The sequence below is a fragment of the Phasianus colchicus genome, chromosome 14 (assembly GCF_987193195.1).
Source record: "Phasianus colchicus chromosome 14, bPhaCol1.hap1.1, whole genome shotgun sequence".
Taxonomy (NCBI): domain Eukaryota; kingdom Metazoa; phylum Chordata; class Aves; order Galliformes; family Phasianidae; genus Phasianus; species Phasianus colchicus.
The window spans coordinates 54,167-78,613 of NC_143449.1; the positions used below are offsets into that span (position 1 = coordinate 54,167).

The 24,447-nt window shown below is 46.9% G+C and overlaps 1 protein-coding gene across 22 annotated transcripts in view; it reads right to left on the minus strand.

Moving 5' to 3' along the window:
• Positions 1–18,182, minus strand: part of LOC149915954 (E3 SUMO-protein ligase RanBP2-like) — a 31,350-nt gene extending 13,168 nt beyond the window's left edge. For 12 of the 22 annotated variants that reach the window (XR_016470946.1, XR_016470947.1, XR_016470944.1 and 9 more), the window contains exons 1-12: positions 9,957–10,137; positions 9,264–9,442; positions 8,999–9,174; positions 8,571–8,694; positions 8,158–8,316; positions 7,306–7,443; positions 7,081–7,218; positions 6,693–6,872; positions 6,522–6,605; positions 5,895–6,033; positions 5,626–5,723; positions 3,878–5,114 (exon numbers count right to left, since the gene is read on the minus strand). Coding sequence is in view for 9 of the 22 variants with exons in the window: in XM_090150011.1 (XP_090006137.1) it covers positions 3,878–5,114; positions 5,626–5,723; positions 5,895–6,033; positions 6,522–6,605; positions 6,693–6,872; positions 7,081–7,218; positions 7,306–7,443; positions 8,158–8,316; positions 8,571–8,694; positions 8,999–9,174; positions 9,264–9,442; positions 9,957–10,014 (2,710 nt within the window). In the remaining 13 variants the exon portion in view is untranslated. Of the gene's footprint in view, positions 1–5; positions 882–2,145; positions 3,761–3,877; positions 5,115–5,625; positions 5,724–5,894; positions 6,034–6,467; positions 6,606–6,692; positions 6,873–7,080; positions 7,219–7,305; positions 7,444–8,157; positions 8,317–8,570; positions 8,695–8,998; positions 9,175–9,263; positions 9,443–9,931; positions 10,165–10,940; positions 11,032–11,618; positions 11,812–12,097; positions 12,253–12,631; positions 12,863–13,508; positions 13,662–14,426; positions 14,526–16,875; positions 16,944–18,012 lie in introns of those variants that run through there. The other 10 variants (XR_016470954.1, XR_016470953.1, XR_016470952.1 and 7 more) reach the window with 6 other exon arrangements.
• Positions 18,183–24,447: the final 6,265 nt, after the last annotated feature.

The window sequence follows — 24,447 nt, forward strand, 5'->3', positions numbered from 1 at the left end:
GTCAGTATGATTAATAAAACAGTAAGCAAATAAGCCATAAGAGCCTAAGATACAAACTTCAAACTACATTAAGTCTGGACACTAAGAATAATGACTCCCTCCAAAAAAGCCACATTTCCCCTCTCCCCTCCCTCCCTTCCAGAAATTGATAAATTTCTTCATTTAATTACAACAGCAGTACAGTAAAAACATGATAGTAAGTTCTCAGTCTCCAACTTTCCTGTAGTGCTACTAATGTTTCAGAACAGCTAACTAACAGGGATTAAGGGAAGTGAACAACTGGGGAAAAACAAAAAAACAAACAAGAATTGTTGTTGGAAGGTTTCAGACATTCTTCACCACTCTTAAAACACACACAGCTTTGACTCAACAAGAGACTGAAGTACCTTTGAAGCAGTACGATTCCAAAACAAGCACCATTTCCCTTGGAAACTGCTCTGAAATCACTTAACTCTTACATACCTGCTAGGAGGAATTCTACTAGCCAAAGCTGTTTCTACTTTAGGAGGCAAAGCTGTTTCCTTTCTCTCCCGGAGAAACTTAAGTTCTTAGTAGTACCATAGTTCCAGTGCCAGAACAGACTTGAGACACAGTCAAACAAGTCAAGTAGTTTCTAATCTGCCGGACGCTTTATTTCTCACTAAGTGAAAATAGTCTAAGAATAATACTGCAAATTTATTGCCTAAACTTTCGTAAAGACTTGACTCGTACTTTTTCTTTGAGTTTTTACTTCTGAGAGCCTTCTGGACTGGCATCCTCCGCACTGCTACTAAAGCCACAGACAGACGTAGAAGAGACCTGTGGAGTTTCTCCGTTAGCCTTCTGCTCAGAAGATTTAGTTTCCCAAGCAGTAACACATTCACGTTTGACTAGGGGGCTTGCTGCAAAGCACAAAAATTAGTGGAAAACAGCTGATAAGACAGCTAAATATCGTGATCATTTTTGGCACATACGTTATAAAGTAACAGAACCACAGAATCACAGAATTGCCAGGGTTGGAAGGGACCTCAAGGATCATGAACCTCCAACCCCCCTGCCACATGCAGGGCCACCACCATTCCACCTAATGCTAGACCAGACTGCCCAGGGCCCCATCCAATCTGGCTTTGAACACCTCCAGGGACGGGGCATCCACAACCTCCCTGGGCAGCCTGTTCCAGTACCTCACCACTCTCTCCGTAAAGAATTTCCCCCTGACATCCAACCTATATCTCCCTTCCCTCAGCTTAAAACCATTTCCCCTTGTCCTGCTGTCACTCACCCTTTCAAAGAGTTGATTCCCCTCCTCTTTGTAGGCTCCCTTTAGGTACTGAAAGGCTGCAATGAGGTCACCCCGCAGCCTTCTTTTCTCCAGGCTGAACAAGCCCAGCTCTTTCAGCCTGTCCTCGTAGGGGAGGTGCTCCAGTCCCCTGATCATCTTCGTGGCCCTCCTCTGGACCCTCTCCAACAGCTCCCTGTCTTTCTTGTACTGGGGGCTGCTCTCAAGGACCTCTCCTTCCAGTCTGTAGGGATGCCTGGGATTCCTCCGGCCCAAGTGCAAAACTCTGCACTTTGCCGTGTTGAACCTCATCAGGTTCACCCGGGCCCACCTTTCTAGCCTCTCGAGGTCCCTCTGAATGGCATCCCGTCCTCCAACTGTGTCAACCACACCACTCAGCTTGGTGTCGTCAGCAAACTTGCTGAGGGTGCACTCAATTCCGTCATCAATGTCATTGATAAAGATGTTAAAGAGCACCGGTCCCAAGACAGACCCCTGGGGGACGCCGCTCGTTACCAGCCTCCACCTGGACATAGAGCCATTGATGACCACCCTCTGTCTGCGGCCTTTCAACCACTTTCTTATCCATCGAGTGGTCCACCCATCAAATCCACATCCCTCCAGTTTGGAGAGAAGGATGTGGTGGGGGACCGTGTCAAAGGCCTTGCTCAAGTCCAGGTAAATGACATCGGTCGCCTTTCCCTTGTCCACCGATGCCGTCACTCCATCATAAAAGGCCACCAGATTGGTCAAGCATGACCTTCCTCTGGTGAAGCCATGCTGGCTGTCACGGATCACACGCCCTTTCCTCATGTGATCAAGCATGTCATCCAGGATGATCTGTTCCATGATCTTCCCAGGCACAGAGGTGAGACTCACCGGCCTGTAGTTCCCGGGATCCTCCTTGCTCCCTTTCTTGTAAATGGGAGTGACGTGACCCTTCCTCCAGTCATCCGGGACCACACCAGACAGCCACAACTTCTCAAATATGATGGAGAGCAGCTCGGCAACCACCTCAGCCAGCTCCTTCAGAACCCTGGGATGCATGCCATCCGGCCCCATAGACTTGTACACATTCAGACTCATGAGGCGGTCTTGGACCTGCTCTGTCCTCACAGCAGGGGGGGATTTACCACCCCAGTCCCCACCCAGAGGTGTAGGGATGCAGGCCTCAGGGACGGAAGGAGTACTGGAGTCCTGGCTGCCAGTGAAGACCGAGGCAAAGAACTCATTCAGTACCTCGGCCTTCTCTTCGTCCGTTGAAACCAGTTCTCCTTTTACGTTTACCAAAGGAGGTACACTCGCTTTGGCCTGTCTCTTCTGGCTAACGTACCTATAGAAAGTCTTCCTGTTGTTTTTCACGTCCCTCGCCAAGTTCAGTTAGTAACCTAACGATATTCAGAACATCTTAAATTTAGAGCTTTTGAAATAACATCATTATGTAAAAAGACACTCATTCAGGATAACCAAGGAACTGTAAATCCATCACACTTGGGTTTTCTGCTGCTATCAAAGAACCTCCATGCAATAATGAAGACTTCAATCTTGCAACTGCCACTACAAATACTAGCTTCCTTTGACATTTACTTATATTTCTGGAAGCTCAATATGTGCCACCTTTTATTAGTACACAGACACTCACAGCCTCAGAAAGAGTGACTGGCCAAATGGAAGATGAGAGTTTTTCTCAATTTAAATATTGTAAACATATTGTAAATGTTGTCTGTTGGTTCTAGTAGCACTATACACTTTCCTTTTGAAATTCAAGTTTCAGACCAAGAACAGGTCAGCATTTTCATGTTGTTACAAGAATTATTGATGGCCATACGCCAAACAAAATACAGCTACAGAGAAGAGCCATATGGGTATCATCTACAGAGGAAAAGAAAGTAAGAAACAGAAAGCAGTCAGCAGCAGCGTGTGCTACCGATGAACTTTGAGCATTTGGAACTCCAGATGGTATTAACCAGAGACTGAATAGAGCTTATTTCACAACACTTCTGGGAAGTACAAGAAGAAAAACCACGACAAACAAAGGCTCAAGCGACAGATGTGAAGTTACTGGAAAGGAATGGAAGCAGACAAGAAGGATGCCTCCTAGCTGAAGGGATAATTCGAGTTGAAGCTTAAGCACAACTGCTGTTCTCGTAGGTTACCAGTCAGAGCGAGGCCTTGAACACAATAACTGCCAGCTCAACACAAAAAATGCACTGTCAGCACTTCACCCTGACATTTTAAACAACGCCTCGTTGTTTAAACAATATTAGCATCTCCTGGTTCTAGCAGTACCAAACTCCTTCCCTACAAAAAAAAGCAACACTAAGATCAACTCTGACGCCTCGGACAGATTCCAAAATCCTACCCGCAACTCCCTTTCTCACTACAGAGTTGCACTGAGTCCTGCATAAGGCACATTTCTGTTCTTACGTGCAAAGAACTACAACTTCATATTTACTCAAGTTGAACGTCTAGGATTTGAAGATTCACAGACGTGCATTAGAACTGAAAGAAACAACATACTATTAAGACAGAAGAAGTAATACACAATGACCAGCATTAACAAGTGACTGACTAATGAGCTGCACACTTGAATAAATTACTGGTTCAATTAACACTCACCTTTCTCCAGGATTTTAAACGAGAAGTTGGAGGGCCCACCCTGTGCCGAAGGAGCCGGCTGGGATGCCTCGCTCTCCCAAGGTTTCTGAGCAGTACTACAGCTTTTGGGTGGTTCAGCTACTCCCGCTTTTTCCTGCTCTGCTTTCCGAGATGCTGAAGTTCCTTCATCGCTCTTTCTTGGACGATTAAAGCTGAATCCAAAGAGGGAGCCGGGGGCTGAAGTATTCCCAAACGGGAATGTCTCTTTGTTACTGAAAACGCTCCTGACAGATTCAGATCTAAATACAAACTTTGAAGCAGAAACCTCCATTTCTGCTGGCGTTTCAGAGGTGCTTGATACCTCTAAAGCTTCTACGGTGGCATCAGAAGCATCACCATCATGGCAGAGGTCGCTTCTCTCCCTGGTAGCTTCCTCCAGCACAGCTACAGCGTTGTTACCACAAGGAGATGCTTTGGCTGCATTCGTACGAGAAACATGAGATGTTACCAACGTGCCTTTCTCACGGGTGTGCTCACTCTCGTCCCTGTCTGCTGTTTCTTGAGACTGGAGTGTAACTCCACTACTTGAAGGCAGTTTATTTTTGTCTTTTTCATCCATGTTTGTCAAATCAGTTTTACGCTCTTTGGATGGATCATCTTTCTTAGCGGTATTTTTACTGGACTCCTGTATACCAAATTTAAATCCACCGAGAGGCATCCACATTGAAAAATTACATCCTTCCTCTGCAGGCTTTGCTTCACCATCTGCAAGATTCTGAGAGGTACATGCTGGTGTTTTCCCTTCAAGTTTCAAGGAAAATTCTTGTAGAGATACTTCTGAATTAGTTTTGCTTGTATTCTGGCAAGTAACACATTTTGGGGCAGTGGGTTCATTTCTTACTAAACAGATGTCACAGTTCCACTGGCCTTCCTTTTTAGCAAAGGCAGATCCCAATTTGTCCTGTGCGGCACTAACACTGGATTCTAGAGGTTTTAAAACCACACGTTTTGTGAAATAGCCTGGTTCAGGCAGTGGTGGATTTGTGCTTGCCTGTGGAAGGCTGTAGTTGTAGCGATCACCACCACCACGAGGCAAAATGATTCCAGCAGATGGAGCATCAAAATGCAAAGGTGCACCATACGTGTCTTGAGGAAACACAGCAGCACAAGTGTTTCGCAGAGGTGGCGTGCGGATTGCTTGTTGATGAGTGTATCTACGCTGCTGAGGTGCAAGTCCATCCATGCCACAGACAGGTGCCTAAAGAAAAAGCACCGTTACTTCCTTGTGGAAAAGGAGGAAAAGGGATTAGGGTGCTAAAGCCCATGCAACATGTACTCTTAATAGCAAGGCGTACCGTAAAATTACATTTCAACTCTAATCAGTTTAAACTAAAATCATACATTCAAAACTTGAGTGGTATCTGAAAACACAGACTGGAGAGAAGCGTAAGCTGAATAGACTCATTTTTCTTTAGTATTAAAAAAAAAAAAAATCAAGCCCCCATACTATTTTGGGGAAAAGAACATTGCAGACAACGAGCAGAGGACATATGTTAGCAGGTTAAAAACATGCTTTGCTGGCTGTTTCTCCCAAACCCAATATCCCAAAGCTTAGCTGATTACAGAACTTTCTGCCTGTCTCCAGCAGACCTCAAGTTTAGTAAACGCTCTCTAGGGAACCGCAGTTATATCCTGCTACACACAGAATCAAAACCAGTTGTTTTCAACACATCAGTAGAAATGGCTTGAGCGGATTCGTATGTCCTCACCTTTGTTGGTGTTACACTGGTTGCAGCAGTTCTTTGAAGATACTGCGAGTTACAAGCAGGTGACTGGCTACAGTGAACAGATGGGCCAGAGGTAGCAACTGAAAAGGAACACCAAGAAAAGAGTTTATATCCAGTTTGTGATTACTGACTTGAGTGAACTTTCCCAAGGGACCAGTTTTACTCATTCATCTCAGAACACTGCAGAAACATTTTAAGAAGTCTTACTCCGTTTAGCTAAGTGTTCAATTAAAAATTCAGCATCAACTTACCCCTTAAAGGAGCTTCATGAAGATTTTGTGCTCTCCGATAACCATCTGACACTGTACCTGTTTCATAGCTTCCAGCAGGCCAGCAGTGAGATGATACATTTACACTGGAACTATTACGTTTCATTTCCCGTATTTCATTCTATTAAAGACAGTGTTTCAATTAAGAGCATGTAAACGTATTACATCGGTATTTGGAGGAAACCTAAGGAACGATCCCTACGCTCCTCTGCTATTTAAAAGCATGTTCAAGGTCTGAGACACACACACAAAAAAGATGAGTTAAGTGCTGCAATAACCTATGATCTTCCCATGCTTTACGAAACTGAGACTGTTCCCTGAAGCTAGAAATAAACCCAGAACAAAGATGACAGTAGCTAAGCTGAAGAAAGCACTACTTTCTGCACACACAATCCTCAGGATTACTTCCCATATCTGAGTACCAAATCAGAGTTTGTAGGCAACAAAGTTTTACTCTTGAACTCAGTTTAAGCAGGTGTTTATAGCAGTTCTCTTCACTGAGTTAAGAGGTAGCCTGGTAAGTGAAGTTCAATGCTTGGGTCACAAAGTACTTACCAGAACAAAAAGATCAACTGTTCTGCATCGAATATAGTGACTAAAGTTGTTTACCGTTAAAGCTTCCACTTGCTGACACAGCTTTTGAAGTAAGGACTTGTGATCTTCTGCCCACTGAGAGTCAGTCTTAGGAGAAAACTGGAAAGAAAAGAAAAAAACTAATTGAACTTGGATTTTTTTTATACAAATGTAACACTTCCCTAGAAGAGTAACCGGCTAATATACCTGGTAGGTATTTGTTGGCAAGAAAGAGAACTTCTTGGGTGATGGAACTGAATATTTTACTTCCACGTGTGCAGCTGGTGAGATATTTCCGGAGGCAAGACTTCCCTCTTCACCATTCTCTCCAAGCTCCTGGATCACTGCATTCAGCATTTCCGTTACAGCTTTAACAGATACCGGCAGCTAGAAATGTATTTGAAATGCAAGTCATGATCGCAATTCTTCCTCAGAGCAAGAGGCTGTGCTCTGATCTACGGCTGAACAGTTTGCAAGGCTTTCTGCACAGAAATTCTGGGTGTTTTTTGTTGTTTTTGTTCCCCCAGGAAAGCCCTACATCTGTTAACATTAACGTAAGACGACAACTCACACAAGCATTAATTCTTTTACTTACTTTGTCAGCTACTGACGGGTCAGAGGAGCTTTCATCAATGATCTTCATCAGGTAATGCTTTCTTTTAACAAGATAGGCTTTGCGTTCTTCTGGTAACGTATCATCACTCTCAACCTCTTCTGCCTTTCTTTGGTAAAGCTAAGTAACAGCATATGGATTAGGAATAATCAGTCAGAATGTAAATAATAGAAAAGCATTTTGAGGTAATGCAATTTACAAACTTACAATGGCAAGATTCCAGTACGAAACCACATTCTTAATAGCTTCAAACGCTAGTAAAGCATCATCAATTTTGCCTTCAGCTGCATCCAGCATTGCAAAAACTACACGTGCCTCTTCTTCATAGGCTGCAACCTGGAAGACCTACAACCAAAGCAAAAGACATGTCACACATGACACAGTGTAGACACTTGGAACAGTCAGTGACTGTAAGCATCTAGTAAGTAGTTGTATAATCAATGAAAATTATATAAAGGAATATTATATAATCAAATAATATTAAGATGTTACAACAATGAAATAAGCAAGAGAGTTAGGCACGGCGAGACAAAGAGAATAAATAGGAGGCTTACCCATATCGTGGGCTCACTCAGGAAACTCCAGTGGAGTGGATCTTCTGAAGAGAGAGAGAGAGAGATCCTTCCCCACTGGTAGTCAGCTCTTAAATGGGTCTAGGAGAGGTGGAGCCAGGCTCCACCCCTTCCTGCAGCACAGGTGAATTGCTTTCACCTGTGCTCCCAGGGCTGACTCATTGCTCACCTCAGGTGATTAATCAGAGGTTCAGGCCGTGACTCAGCACTTCCCATACAGTAGTCAAATAGGAGGAGGTACTAAGGCAGTTCAGTATCTTCCAATCAGAGTTTTAAAACTCAGAAGTTCAACAGAAAGATACTACCAAATCTCAGTAGTAGCAGTACAATGACAAAAACAAAAAAAACAAAAAAAATAAAACCAACCACAACCCATCAACACACAAAGCCAACTGAAACAAAAAACAAACCAACCAGCTAACAATTCATATGTAAGCCTCTGACATACAACCCCTCTTACTCTTATCTTTGAATAATCCATCAGTACCTGGATGTCCACACTATGGAAATGTCTGAAGAGAGGATACGCAGGTTCGGGAATACTTCTGTGCTTTTTGATAGTTCTCAAGCTAAGCAAAGTTGTCTTCCAGTAGTAGACGCTTCTTCCAATATATTCTTTCTGGTCGTGGGAGTTAAGGCTAACGCCCTGTTGAAGAAAGAGAAATTCAAACTATCGCAGAATATTTAAATAGAGTGTTATTCATACTTATTCTTCTCTGATGCAGTTGAGAGTAGTGAGGTAAGAGTATTTGACTAGAGCAACTGCCTTGCATGACATCCCATCAAAATTAGTAGCAGCAGTTCTCAATACTACATTCTCATCTGATTTTATTTAGTCTATTAAGTTTGCAAAATTAGAGAAAAACAGATGATACTTATTTACAGATAATCTTAACGTACTGTTTTTTGCAGACTTCTTGCCCAATGTATAATTAAGGCAGGCTGAAGGCAGTGTTTCTCCAGGGCTCGCACAGTACTTAATCCGTGCTGTACAAGAAGCTTCAGTTTGGTTGCCGAGTCTGCTCTGAATATCAAAAGAAATATTCCTCAATTAGTATTCCCTCTTTTTCATCTGTTCACACGTCATTTGTTTGATGAACATAACAAGCAGCTTCAGTCCTAAGCTAGCTCTTCTTTACAAATGCACTGTCAGAAATGTAAAGCCCATTTTTATAAAGTTCTTCAGCATCTCACACCCCTACAGCAAAAAACATTTAACATTTAAAGGACGTCAAACAAAAGGAACTAGTTTTACGCAACCTATGGGAATCAATTCAGAAGCCATCTAGAAGGTTGGTTCCAATATTTCCAAACTGAAGAAGCCTTACTTTGTTTTTTTCTGCATAAGAGCACAAACAGCATCCCACCAGGATCTTTGCTTCTCAGTACAGAACTGTTTGCACAGCAGCAACGGTAAGAACAGAGGTTGATGTGTGCCACGCTGAGTATTAAACTTCTCTTGCAGTTCTAAGTTGCTAGTGAACACCATCCCGAGTAAAAAAACCTGTTTTGGTGAAAACAAACAAACAGAAGGTATTAGGTAGCAAAAAACAGGCATTTAAATGCATTTAAGAACTTAGGAAGCTTGCTTACTTCAAGGTCCAACAGGCAAATGGACTCAGGAGCATCTGTTTCCAGTCTCGATGTCTCTTGGGGCAAGTGAAAGAGTTGTTGTAATGATCTGCGCAGCGGGAATAACACTGACATGGAATTCCACTGCAAGCCAAGCCATGCAAGGTGCTGGAGACTACCACTGTGCATCCGAACTGCACCTATGCAAAAACAAGGGTTGCAAGAAGCTAGGATCTGCGTCCTCGTTAGGAAAGGTATCATTCTACTCCTGTTATGCTCAAATTCAAAGCCAGACTTCATCATCAAGTTAAGCCTAAAAAATGGGAAGATATCATTAGTTCACAATTCATCCTGGAATTATTTCATTTTTATGCCTGTCACCTGTGTTCATAGATTACACATAAATAATGTGGGCCTTCCTATCAGCACTCACCAGCATACAAGCACTTTCCAGCTTCAATTGGAAATGAGTCAGAGCAGACCAGAAGACAACAGTGTGGAAGCAGGAAGTATGTGAGAAATTCTTCAGAACCTGGCATGATGATACTGCCCTTCAGCTACAGCTGAAAGTGAAACTTCTTGCAAAGCACCCTCTGATTAGGGCAACCACAAGCAGCTATTACAGATACTTGTCTTTTGTTGCAGATGAAGCACTTGTAGAAGAACCTCTAATACAGAGTCATGCTTACGTTGAGTTTAAGTAGCATCTCTTACCAATATCGTATTTACTCAGTTCTCCCTGCTCTGGTGCTTGGGGACTGACATCTCCCATATCATCTGTGCTGAGAAAAGACCTCTCTTTAGAAGCTCCACTCCCAAACAGGCTTTCAAACAATGTAAATAAACCACTTCTGTTTGCAAAAGTTTCCACAATCTCTCAAGAAGTCTTCCTTGCCGTGGCTTAAGTTCAGCAACATATGACCTAGAAAAATGTAATGTCACATAAGAACACTCAACTTAAACAAGGACAACAATATTTAATGCAGTGGGCTGCTCCTGCTGCTTTAGGCTGGGAATCTAGATTTCCCCTTATGATATTTACAAATCAAATTTACAAATACAAATTTCTAACTTACACTCTCCCTATAATTAAGTCACCCTTTTAGCATATGGGCTGACAGCAGTCCCAAGGCATTTTCAAATCCAGTTCTCCAGAATTACTGTGTATTTTTATTATAATGACACTGCAATTGTCTTCAAAATAAGTAGCTGTCAGTCTCATCTATTCAGGAACAATTCAGCCTGATGCCTGGTGTTTTCTTTGTTTTCATCTAGAGCCCACAGGATAATGAAGACTGAAAACAACTACCTCGGCTTCACCAAAAAAATTTTTAAAAAAATGCACCAAACCAAACCTGTTGGAACAAAGAAGGGAACAAAAGTGACAGGAAAGGAGCAATATTTTCTTTTATACTTGGGACTAGCAATGCTTACAAATAGTATATTAGTAGGCAGAAACCAGCAGACTAGGAGACACTGAAAGTTAAATTCTATCTTAATGTCCTGGAGATAAAAAGAAAAAGCCCATTACATGTCAGGATCAAACCGCTCTTTTGTATTTCATATGTAGCCAAAATACAGAACGTTTGATAGCATGTTCCAAGACGCCAAGTGTGCTCTTTAACAAGCCATTAACTCTGACATTAACTGCTCATAAAATGGAACTACGGAACATTTATAATTCTTAGTTTTTATTACCAGACTGGCTTTTTCGGTCACAGGCCAACATTTCCAGCGCATCTTGCCCAGCACGATCTCCTCTTATTAGTTTTGACTTTGGTTTAGGAATCTGGCAAAGAAAGAAAAGAACTGCTACAGCTTCTTCTCAACAAAAAACTCACCCTCATTTAGTCTTAAAAGTTAGGAAACAAGCTTGTTTCTTTCCTGAAAAGGACACAAGGTGAGTAACTGAACAATTGCAAATAGCTGTAAGAGCACACAAGAGAAAGCGATGTTTTGAACGCAAGCACTTGTGCAAAAGGGAAAGCTGATTTTATTCCATAAAGCAAAGAATTAAGCTTGATCAAGCTCTGCTGCTTACGCAATTAGTATGTGAGAGCTACTCAGGTCATTCCCCTCCCCCCCATACCACTAACCTTAATATTAGTTATTTTAGCTGCACTACAGAGAAGGGAATAGCCTACAGGAAACACACTCATTAGCCCTTAAGAGTCATTTTACTTCTGACAAGTGAAACAGATGAGATTTTCTTCACAATACTTGAAATCTTTTAAACAAGTATGGAAGGGTAAGATTTGGCCAGGAGACAGCCTTAAAAACAGTAGTTAGTCTTTGGAATGCAGGCATTCAGTGCGCGTACAGTGAGAGCATTCAAGAACTGCAACAATTACAGGCACAAACTGAACAGTGACTTACGTGGAAACTTTTCAGATAACACAATGCTGCGAGTTCACATGCATCTCTCCATTGTGCCTCGTTGTTCTGGGCCGTTTTCAGCAGGAAAGTTCCAGCGTGCATGTAGAAGTGTTCTTTCATTTCAAGGAAGGTATGAGACAGCTCATCAGGTCCATTCACACACGGCTTCACAGAGTGAAGCACACGATCAAAACTGGAACACAGAAAAGATTCATTTTCAACCAAGTCCTGGTCTCCCAGGATTTATACTAGACCCCTATCACTGAGTCTTCTCTGAGGCCTTTAGCTCAGACACAGCTTGCGGATCAAGCCTAGCAACATTTGCTCTTTGCAGTTAGTACAGAGGAACTCCTCTTCCATCCATAAAACAGCTACTCACTGAAAATGATGCCTGCTAGAAGTTCGGTGACCCAGAAAAAATATTCAATTTTCTTTTTTTTTCTTCTTTTTTTAAATAAGCAGAACAGTTAAAAGAGTACCTTTCAAGGGCCCCTCTGCTTTCTCGAACATCTCTAGAAGCAAGCGTCATTTTAACCAAGCTAGAATAGGCCAGCAGATGATCCTTCTTGACAGCTCTCCAATTTTTTTTTTTTTTTTAATCAGCCTCCAAGTCTCGTACTGATTCAAGATATTCCTAAAGAATAAAGTTCATCACAGAATGAGGAACCGCCATCCTTCTATGAAGGCAAGAGTTTCTCCAGAACATCTTGCTACATAATCCAGTTTCCCAGGTGAGATGTTAACGTATTCTTCAGCAGCAAAATTCCAGGAACTATTTGCCTCAGCAATTCCCTCCCTGATGGAGCTGCTGTATCTAACTTAGTACCTCAGCTAGAAACTAAACAACTCTTTAAGGCTTAAGAAAATCCTAAATAAATCATTGTTTCCGCAGACATTACATTTAAAGGAGTTAAGCCACTTGAGAATTAGCTGCCATTGTAACGATAATAAGAGAATAACACCGGTTTCAAGGACATGGGAGATTATAACAGGATCAAAACATGATTAAATACCTCAAATGTCTTTACGACGCACAAACACCACTCCAAGCTGGAGTCTACAGGTATTTTCTTCTCCGCCTCCTGACAATGAAGCACAGCATCTCTTAATCTATTATTTGAACGGTAGAGAGCAACCAGTCTGATGTTAAGGTAGGGATCGTCTGGTCTCGCATAGAGCTCGGTTTGAGTCATATCAAAGAGCTGATTCCAGCCATCTTCGCCTTTACACTCCAGTAACTGCTCCTATCACATACGAAGGCAACACGTTAAAATTTCATTCTCTACGAGAGCCTCTTCAGCAACTATGTTACCTGACTGTTTTCTCATTGCCATTACAGACTACATTACTCAAACTGCTCTGGAAAGCTGGTAGGTGCTACAGAGAGTTTGACAAACATTTTAGAAGTGAGGAAAAAAAAAAAAACAAAACCAAAACCCAAAGCTTTAGAGTTTGCATCTTGTAGATGCTAAGTTAGATGCTAAGTTAAGACTGTCAAACCATCTGGTTCAAAGATGCCACACGTCAATACAGAACAGCTTGTCTAAAAAAATAAAATAACATAACCACACAAAAAATCCCAAAGCACAAGCCTCTCAAGACTTCAATTTCGTTGCAGTTGTGCTCCAGAAAACTAACACCTGTACAAAAGTGAGATTGTATGACTGAAAGCATTTACACAGTATTAGGGAATAACAGCATCTCCTACACTTGACAGTTTTCAACTCAAATTAAAAAAAACTAGAAAGCAGTGTAGTCATGTAATAGAGACAATACTTAACCTATCTAATCTTGACCTCTTGGATAATATTACTACCATGGTTTTCCCATCGCTTGACGCAACTAAAGTTTCTTCTAGGCACAGAACAGAGATCAGAAGCTGGAATTTACCTTCAATCTGTAAGCAGCAGGATTCCCAGGGAAGAGCCTGGCAGCTTTCTCAACCCAGTACTCTGCTCTTCCATCAGCAATGTCGTTACTGCATAGTAACTCTGCAATCTTCAGTACAAGATCTTTCTGCATTGGATTCAGCTCCACAGAACGCTGGTTTTCCCCATGCATACACGTAAGAAAAAAGGTTACTAGTAACTTGATCTTGCAGTCCACGTAGAACAAGAAAGAAAACATGTCAAACATGTCCCCCATTAAACAGACCCAGCAAGTCAAATTAGAACTATCAATAAATACTTTCTCACTACTTTAAGAAAAGCCTCCCTTTCAAGAAGGCCACCATTGGTTTGTAACACCCAGACAACTGCTGGAATTCAGAACACCGTAAGAGAAACAATGTCAAAACCAGCTCCTCTACCACCCGCTGCTGCTCTACTCAGACAGCCAGACCAGGGGTATCTCTAGCCTAACCTAATACGGAGGCTTCCGGAAAACAGAATTAAGTCACAAAGACTGTTGGCACTCAGTCACTGTGCTGGCAACAAGACTTTTGTGTGTATCCTCTCCCTCCCCGGTGCCCGAATAATGAAACACAGACTGTGAAGTTCACATTTATATGCTTACCTAATCGGAACTGTATTTGCCCCGTTCCCTCTACCTCTGAGGAAACAAACAAACAAAAAGCCCACCCCTAACAAGAAAACAAACAATGCAACTGAAAAACACTCTCAGTCCAGTCTTTCAGTAGCAGGTGGATTACTGCTGTCACCATAATCCCTACTGCAGAATTCTACAGGGCTCACATATTCTTAGTCCAAAGGGCAGCGGGAAGAAGACTATCAGAGCAGGAAGCACAAAGATCAAGTCCATTTACAAAGGAATAAAGCAGGACATCAGGGAGGTGAGTGAGGTGCTTACCTTGTAACACCCAAAAGCTTTCTCCGTGTTATCCTGAGCCTCGTAGATCTGTGAGCTTTGGGATCTCTCTCACGGACACTGAGATAAATAGATGTATATCTACAGAGTAAATAAATAAAGAAAGAAAAACCAGAAGGATCAGTATTCCTCAGTATTACAAGTCCCCCCACACCTTGCAGCTAACGTGGGACTTTAATCTGTCATACAGGACAGTTAGCTGTATTTAGTTCAAGGGGCTTGATCTAGATCTTCAAGTAAGGCACAACATTATTGCTACACGTACAGATGTTGCATATTTGCCTGCAAGCACTGGCCTTCATTAAATAAAGCAGTAGCTCACAGAAACTGTAGGAAGGACGTAACACGATGGCATACAAGACATTTCTACCGGATGGGTTTTTACAGCACCACGCAACTACCCATGCTTTAAGTTGCCGTTTTAGGAAGATTTAAATGGCACCACAGAAGCAAAGAAGGCGTTCAGTATCTCCGCCTTCTCAGCATCCCCCATTACCAGAACACCCTCCTCACTTAGTAGGGGACCTACATTCTCCCTAGACTTCCTTTTACTGTTAACATACTTAAAAAAGCCTTTTTTATTATCCTTTACCACCTTTGTTAGATTCAATTCCAGGTGGGCTTTAGCCTTCCTCATCGCATCCCTGCAGGCCCTGACAACATTTCTATATTCTTCCCGAGTGGTCAGACCCTTTTTCCACATTTCATGGACCTTCTTTTTCCCTTTGAGTTTGCGCATGAGCTCCTTGCTCATCCACACAGGTCTCCTGCCACCCTTTCCTGATTTCTTGCTCACAGGGACGCACCGATCCTGGGCTTGGAAGAAGAGCTGTTTAAATGCCAACCAGCTCTCACAGGCCCCCTTACCTTCTAACATCCTAACCCACGGGATAGTTCCAAGTAGGTCCCGGAAGAGATCAAAGTTGGCTCTCCTAAAGTCGAGGGTAGCAATCCTACTTTTTGCTTTGCTCCTTCCACTCAAGATCTTGAACTCCACCATCTCGTGGTCACTACAACCCAAGCTACCCCCAACTTTTACTTCCTTAACAAACCCGTCCTTATTTGTGAGAATAAGGTCCAGTAACACCCCTCCCCTCGTCGGTTCCTCCACCATCTGCATCAGAAAGTTGTCTTCGACACATTGCAGGAACCGTCTGGACCGCGCGTGCCTGGCCACGTTGCTTTTCCAGCAAATATCTGGATAATTGAAGTCCCCCATAAGCACTAGCGCCTGGGATTGCGACGCTACTTTCAGTTGCTTGTGGAAGGCCTCGTCAACCTCCTCCTCCTGATCAGGGGGCCTGTAGTACACACCCACAACGGTGTCACCCATACCAGCCTGCCCCTTGACTCTCACCCACAAGCTCTCTACTGCTACATCACCCTCCCCCAGGTGGAGTTCAATACATTCTAGCTGCTCTCTCACATAAAGAGCAACTCCACCACCCCGCCTCGCCAGCCGATCTTTCCTAAAAAGCACATAGCCTCCATGACAACATTCCAGTCATGCGAGCTGTCCCACCACGTCTCCGTGATGGCAATGAGATCATGGCCTTGCGACCGCACACAGATCTCCAACTCTTCCTGTTTATTTCCCATGCTGCGTGCATTAGTGTACAGACACTTTAGGGAAGCAGCACCCCCCTGCCTCTCTCCATCCCTTTGAACTCCACCCTTTTCACCCATCGAACTCCATTTTGAGCCACGAACTACCCGCTCAACCCCAGTGGCCCTCATTCTGTCCCCTTCCCCCTTCATACCTAGTTTAAACACCTTTCAATGAGCCCTGCCAGTTCCTGGGCTAGGATCCTCTTACCCCTTGGAGACAGGCTACTTCCATCTGCAGCCATCATGCCAGGCACAGAGTAAATTGCCCCGTGGTCAAAAAAACCAAAGTTCCTGTGCTTGCACCAACTTCTTAGCCATTTATTTATGAGGCGGGTTTTTTGGATGCTGTCGGTATCCTTCCCTGCCACTGAAGGTAGGGAAGAAAAAACCACCTGCACACCCGTTCCTTCAACTACCCGCCCCAGTCCCCTGAAGTCTTCCTTGATAGACCTCAGGCTTCTCTCAGCGACTTCATCGCTGCCAGCCTGAACTATCAATAATGGGTAATAATCAGAAGGGCCAATCAGACCAGGAAGTTTCCTAGCAATGTCCCTGACCCTTGCCCCAGGGAGGCAGCACACCTCCCTACAGGTAGGGTCAAACACGATGGCATAAAAGACATTTCTACTGGATGGGTTTTTACAGCACCACGTAACTACCCATGCTTTAAGTTGCCGTTTTAGGAAGATTTAAATGGCACCACATTCTCCCATTTGCTGCTACCTTAAAACAGCATGACAACGGTCTTCATTTCTCCACTCTACTTCATTTAGCTTTCCCATCACACTTTAAAGAACAGAACAACATACGTAACGTTTATTACCTCTTAGCAAGTTCGTATTCTTTTATCTCAAAGTACAGCTTAGCAAAAAAGAATCCTTTTAACGATCTCTGAAGAAAAAAAAACAAAAGGTACATTTTAAATATACAGCACTTTTGAAGTAATTGAGTAGGGAGACCCTTCTTTCCAGGGGTGCATAATGCTTCCTAAAGTGTCTTCACAGTTATCAGTTCCAGTTCACTCCTTGTACTCTGGGCTTAGTTTTTGAAAGACACAGGAGTAAGAAAATAACATTTCTTCCCAGTAACTGGCAAAGGCTACCAAAGCGAAACTGAGGTTAGTAGCAAAGCAAGTCCTCACACTTGTTACTTTTCACAAGCACACTTCCGACTAAAGAGAGGAGAATGGGGTCAGCTACATACAAGCTGTTTCTCTTGCAACCTATCTACGTTGCAGAAGAAAACAAATGCCACACATCAAGCTCCTCCTGTCCATGCTTCTGTCACCTTCCTCTCTCGCCTGCCCCGCCTCCTCGTAAACGGGGCTGGAAAGGAACTTCAAAAGAAACGCCAGCAGCCTCGCACAACCCTCCTCTCCAAAATCAACGCAACAGGAAGACCAGCAGCTACTTCCATCACCGACCGCGCTCCACAGCCAGTCGTTCCAGAGAGCAGGGGATCACCCGGCTGCCCAGCCACCAACGCAGGCAGCAGAGCTATTTCCCCCCGCCTCTCCCTCTCTTCCTGCCGGCGTTTCACAACGCCGTCGCACCCACGGCAACAGCAGCCGCACAGCGGCCAAACGAGCCCAAAGCCGAACGGCACGCGTTCCCTATTCCGGCTCCTCGAGAGAGGGAAGGCCGGAAGCCCGGGGACCGTGCCCACGGAACGGGAGGGAGCCGAACTCCGCCCCGCCGCCGGGCTCCTTCCGAAGCCGCCGAGGGCTCAGCGGCTTTCCGAGGCGCGCAGCTGCGGCGAACCGCGTTTCCGAGGAGGCGACTCCGCGCCCGCCCGCCGGCAGCCTCCCTCGGCTTCGACTCCCCGCCGGAGGAGCCCGCCCTCGGGCCCGGCACCCGCGGGAGGGGCGGAGGGACGGGGCGGGCGGGGAGCGGCCCCCACCGCGGCCCGGGGAAGGCCGAGGGAGCGCCGCCGGCGGCGCCGGCCGGGCCGCAGCACTCACCGCTCTGGGAGAGGAGGCGGCGGCCTGCACGGAGGCGACGTACCGCTCCACCTCGGGCCTCGTGCGCCGTGCCATGGCCGGGAGAGGGAGCGAGCGAGAGGGAGCGGCGGCAGGCCGGCGCTCGCGCGCCGCTAAGGGAGCTCCCCGCCGCACTCGGCGGAACGCCCTCCCTGCCGACCGCGGCGACGCGCGACGTCACAGCGCGGGGCGGGGCGGCGCATGCGCGGCGCCGAGCGGCCGGTTCGCGCTTCGCGCGGCGGCGCTTTGAGCCGCGGGACGTCGGGCCGCTCGGCGCGGGCTGCCGGGCGCCGCGAGGGGCTGCGCGCGCCGCCGGTCCCGTCCTCGGCCGGCCTGCCCTCGCGCGTCTTACGGAGCTCGGCGCGGTGAGGCGTACCGAGCCGCTCTCCTCACCCGTAGCGACGCGCCGCGGAGAGCGGAAGCGTCGTTTCTGCGTCGGGTATTGGAAAGGGCGGTTGATCTGAAGAAGCGCGCTGTGGCGCTTCCTTAGAAACAGCTGATGTGAAAAGTAGAAGTTCCGTGCGCACCTTAGTAACGTGTTTTAGAAACGCAGTTACCGAGTTACGTGAGAAATCCTTTCTCACAAAGCTGCGGTAGGCTAGAGATGTCCTAAGCGATGTGGGTGTAGTGTTCTGAGCTGGGAAACCCGCTGTGAGGTGGTTCGTTAGGCCAGCAGAAGTGAAACACATTGAACACGCTTTCAAGGAGCCAGGGCCTTTGCACGAAGCAGAGCTGTCCCACTCTGTGGGAACCTCAGGGTGCCGCAGGCGGGCTCCAAGACACTCCCCTCTGTCCTCCTTCCCAGCTTATCTCTGTGCGAGGACAGAGGGATGACCAGAACAGTGACCAGTGTAAAGGGCACAAATGCTAGGGGTAATTAAACAACTAAGAGCTTATGTTTCTGTGCTATCTTGGCGCCTGCCTGTCACGTCCCAACTCCTCACGGAGTGAGACAGTCCGGCCTTGTGTAGAGGCCCTGGCTTCTCTGATGTTTGCTACATCTGTTTTTCTCTTGCTGGCAGTTTCTTATCTAACAGAACAACTCTACAGTATGTTTTCTAATCCCTAACACACTATACTCACATTGTTTGGACCATTTAACAACTATTCCAGTTTTGCAAGAAAGAATTAATCACATAATTCAGTAATAATGTTTTAAAACATACCGCTAACATATACAGAATTTTACTTCTTAGATCACTATTTCTAAGGATAAGTTACAGAATACAAATGCATGATGTTCTACTTCTTCAAACCAGCTGCTCTTGTTAATGTTAAATGCAGAAACAACATTCCATTCCCACAATTCCCCCCTCTTTTTCTTTCAAAGTGTTGATTTCTGCAATTCCTTTTTTTCTTTTTTCTTTTTTTCTTTTTTTAAAGGTAGGATTCTAAAAACTTCTTCATTTTCTTCATTCTCCATTTCGTCTAATACCATCATTTTATCCGAGTGCGGTGGTGGTTCCACTGCTGTTTGCTGAGGCAGCGCAGTTTCTGTTAATCGCTGCACCAATCCCCCCACGCAGGGGATAATACAGCAACCGACGGCCGTCAGGACTCCTGCTGCCACAGTCAAAGAAGTAAATAAGGACACAATCATCCCTTTCCATTTGCCAAACCAGGACTCCAAACACCCAGTGAGGGAATTACCTATTCCTGAGTTTTCTGCTAATTCACTGGCAAGAGTAGTAAGCCCCCGTAATGCTCTAGTTATTGTGCTAGCTGGGGCTGTGTTATTTGCGATAAAGGTACAGCATTGGGTGCCCAACATCACACACACACACCCTTTTTCAGCTAATATCATGTCTAGGGCGATCCTATTCTCCCAGGCCATCCTGCTTGTAGCATCCAATTGTTCTGCAATTCCCTTTATTGCCTCCTTTGTATAGTTTATAAATCTCTGCTGATTGTAATAGATGTAGTTTATACAATCTACATTTTTGTTAATTGTCACCCACCAGAATAGAGATTCAAATCCTGCAGCAATTGATTTCTAGCCTTAAATTCATCAGGGACACCTCTGGGCACCCCAATTGAGTCTTTATATATTGTATCATCATCAAATGGGGCCCCTAGGCTCCTTCTGTTCCTTTTGCGAATGTGTGATAGATCCTTCTCAAATGCCAGAGTGAACGGTATAGCCAGTTGAACAAGTGCACAGGTACCTCCCCAATGAGATGGGAGAGTGGACCGTAAGATCTTCCCACTGCAATGCCACCAGAGATCTGCTCTGGGGATTCCCAGCCTTGAATAGTTCCCCGCCAAATCCTTCGTAACATCCAAGGTTCCACTGCACAGTGAGAAATTCCCTATAGGCCTGGTAGCCCTCACACCCTGCCTTGAGAGACAAGCTGTATGGTTACCTATGGCCATGGAGAATGCAGGAGGGATTTTGGCATCTATCTCTGATATCCGGGGAAACAATAGAGAGAGTGATTTTCAGGCTTCGTTTTCCCAGGCTGTTTTCTCCTGGTACAGGGCAACCCATACATTGCATCCCTTGGGAATCCTTGGTCCACCCCGGAGGAAGGGGTACTACCTGAGCTACATGCCATCCCAATGCACAAGCATTGTCGGAGCTCGGCGGGAGACAAACACACGACCACAGAATTGATCAGAAAGTCTCAACTTTAATCAGAAGGTTGCGTGCAATTATGTTGGCGCTAATGAAGCTCATACACATTGCAAAGCCCGAGCTCCTGATAGGCGCTTCAGCTACTTGTTGCCCCAGCCCTTCTTTGTACTTTTTGTGATTAGACCATGCCATTCATCTTTCTTATTTCTATATTCTCCTACCTTCCTACACATCCTGTTAGTTTGCTCAAGGACTCTCTCCTCGTTAGCCTTGTTTACATCCTGTTACATTGCTCAAGGACTCTCATCTCATTAGCCGAATACTGTCTGTGTGGCCTTTCTCAGCCAGCCAGGTCTCAATCACGCTCTCCACACCCACATTGTTCAGAACATTGAAAATCTACTGCAGTTTTGTGAGGAAGAATTTGTTAGGTAATTCAGTAATTATGTTTCTAAAACATGCCGCTAACATATACAGTATTTTACTTCTTAGATCAACAAGGATAAGTTACAGAATACAAATGCATTATGTTCTACTTCTTCAAACCAATTGCTACCTTTTAATATCAAATGCAGAACGAACATTCCCTTCCCTTCTCCCCTTTTTTTCCCTTCTCCCCTTTTTTTCCCTTCTTCCCTTTTTTTCCCCTTTTTCCATTTCCCTCCCTCCCTCCCTCCCTCCCTCCCTCCCTCCCTTTCTTCCCATTCCTCCCTCGCTCCCTCCCTCCCTATCAGCCTGGCTCTCACGCTGTTGTCCAGATGCCCGTCTTCCTTTTCCCACACCTCCATGCTCTGCCCACATCCCCCTGTTTGGCTCCATCTCCCTGCGGATGTCCCATCCCCGGAGCTCTGCCCTCCCCCAGTCGCTCCCCCACCTCCCCAGGAGATCCCTGAGGGCTCTCCGTTCCCCCCCCACCCTTCTTCGCCCCCCGCTGCCCCTCGAGCCCCACTCGGGCTTCAGGCCGTGCGTGCAGGCCGCGCTGCCACGGCGACAGCGCGCCCTCCCTCCTTGAGGCGCGGGAAGCCGTCCCCGCGGCGACAGCGCATGCGCGGCGGCGTCTCCATAGCGACAGCGCCCCGGCGCGGCCGTTGCTCGAGCGACGCGCCATCCCCGCTCCCCGCGGAGTGACGTCATCACGCGGCGACCCGAGGACGCGGCCATGCGGAAGCGGAGCGGGGCCCCGCGCTGCTCCAGCGCCGCGGCGCAGCCCCGGGATTCCGAGCGCCGCCTCAGCTTCTACGAGTGGGTGTTCGGGGGCGGCGGGGGCACCGGGGGCATCGGGGCCGGGGCCGTCCTGTCTTGGCCGCGTGGGTCCTCTGCTGCTCAGGGCCTCTGCTCGGCGGCGGGAGGTGCCCTGTGCCCCCCGCCCTTCCCCCCCACCCACGGTGTTTCACTGCCTTCCCCCCACCCCCCCCGCCGCGGGTCGCCCACAACCTCCCGAGTCCCTCAGTCTGACCCCTGGGCTTACGCTCTCCCCCCCCCGTTCCCCACCTCCACTTCCCCCATTCTCATCGCTGGAGTCCTCTTCCACCCGTCCCCTCAGATCCTCCGTCTCTGTCTGCCCCTGTTCCCCATTCTGACCCCCAGGGTTCCGTGTCTGTCTGTCTCCCACTCTAATCCCTTGTGTCCCCAATCACCCCCCCACAAGTCTTCTCGTTTTCTCCCCTAGATTTGTCTGCCCCCCGTCCGTTCTATCTGACCCCCAGAATTCCCTGTCCCCTCAAGTTCCCCTGCTCCAATTCCCCCATTCTGATCCATAGAGTCTCCTACCATCCCCCAGTCCCCTCAATTTACCCCGCAGGGTCCCCTGTCTTCCCTTACTCCCCCCGCTCCTCACCCCATTTCTGACCCCTACAGTCCCCTGTACCCCCATGCCCTCCTCCCTGCCCTCTGGAGTCCATTTCCCCTATGTTGGCCCCCAATTTCCCCCAACTGGACCCCCTTCATGTCCCAAAGAAGCCCCCCCCACAACCTCCAGTTCTCCCCTCCCACCCCTCCCTCCATCCCCAGACCCCCTTTCCACTCATGTGGTCAGCCTTGTTCTCCTCTTTTCATTCCCCTCACTCTCTTCCCCCAGACTCCCTTTCCACCCCACAGAAACTCCACACAACTCTCCAGTTTCCCTCTTCCACCTCTCCCTCCATCCCCAGCCTCACTAGCTCATTTCTCCCCCTCCCACCCCCCGCTGAACCCTCCTTATCCTCCCTTGGAATCATGCAGAAGGATCTGCAGGAGAAGTCCTAGAGAGGTTTGGGTGCATCCAGGGGGTTCAGGACTCAACCCGAAGAGTCTGGAGATGTCCCAGGTGGGTTTTGGGTGTCCAGGGAGTCCCCAGGTTGATCCTGTGGGCCCCTGGAAGGATCTGTGAGCTCCCACTATGTGTCCAGGAGCACTGAGAAGTCCCTGGGCTGATCTGAAGATGGTCCCAGTTGAGTCTGGTACGGTCCAGAGAGTCCTCATGAGGGTCTGAGTGATCCTGGAGTCATCCAGAAGGTCTGGGGATGTCCCAGAGAGGATTTGGCGGGTCTGGGGAGTTCTCATGTTGATCCATGGGGTCCGTGGGTTCATCCAGAAGGGTCTGGAGATGTCCCAGAAGGATCCTGTAGGGTCCAGGGGGTCCCACGTGTGCCCAGGACATCCTCGGAGGCATTCAGAAGCAGCTCGAGGACTTCCCAGGGGAAGTGAGGACACCGCATCGTGGTGTCACATCCCCAAACTTGGGGACACTCCCAGAGCGTGAAGTTGGGGACAGCCCTATGTCATCCCCACAGTGGCACACCCGAAAGTTGCGAACAAACCTGTGTCACCCCAATGGTGTCCCACCCTGAAGTTGAGGATACCCCTACAGTGTCACGCCATGAAGCTGGGGACACCTCTCTGTCACTCGAATGGTGTCACACCCCAGCGTTGGGGCACCCCCACAGAGTCAAACCCCAGGGCCCCATCCAATCTAACCTTGAGCACCTCCAGGGATGCGCGGGGCATCCACAAGCTCTCTGGGCAGCTGTTCCAGCACCTCACTACTCTCATAGGAAAGAACTTCCCCCGGACATCCAACCTAAATCTTCCCTGCCTCAACTTCAAACCATTTCCCCTTGTCCTGCTGTTATCTCCCCTTTCAAAGAGTGGACTCCTCCTGTTTGTAGGCTCCCTTTAGGTACTGAAAGGCTGCAATGAGCTCACCTCGCAGCCTTCTTTTCTCCAGGCTGAACAAGCCCAGCTCTCTCAGCCTGTCTTTGCAGCCCCCTGATCATCTTTGTGGCTCTCCTCTGGACCCTCTCCAACAGCTCTGTGTCTTTCTTGTCCTGGGGGCTTCAGGCCTGCACACAGTACTGCAGATGGGGCCTCGCAAGTGCAGAGTAGAGAGGGACTATCACCTCCCTGTCCCTGCTGGCCACCCCTCTTCTGATGGAGCCCAGGATCCCATTTGCTTTCCGAGCTGCAGGAGCAAGCAGCACTTGATGTAGGATTTGGATGTGGGATTGGGATTGAGATTAAGAATGGCACTGGGTTACGGACGTGGGATTGGGAGGTGGGACTGGGATATGGGATCGGGATTGGGATGTGGCTTGGGGTTGAGATTAAGATGTGGGATTGGGATGTGGGATATAGGATTAGTGATACGGGATTGGGATTGGAGATTGAGATTACGATGTGGGATGTAAAGAAATGTGCTCTGTTCACAGATGGATTGTGTCCTGTTGTGGGGAAGCGTTGCAGACGGAAAGCTGCTGTGTGGAGCCCCACACGACGAGCTGCAGAGGCCGCTGAAGGAAAAGGAGAATCAAGGCAATGTGCAGAGGTAAAGGCTGTTCAGCTGGCCTCAGATGCTGCTGAACGGG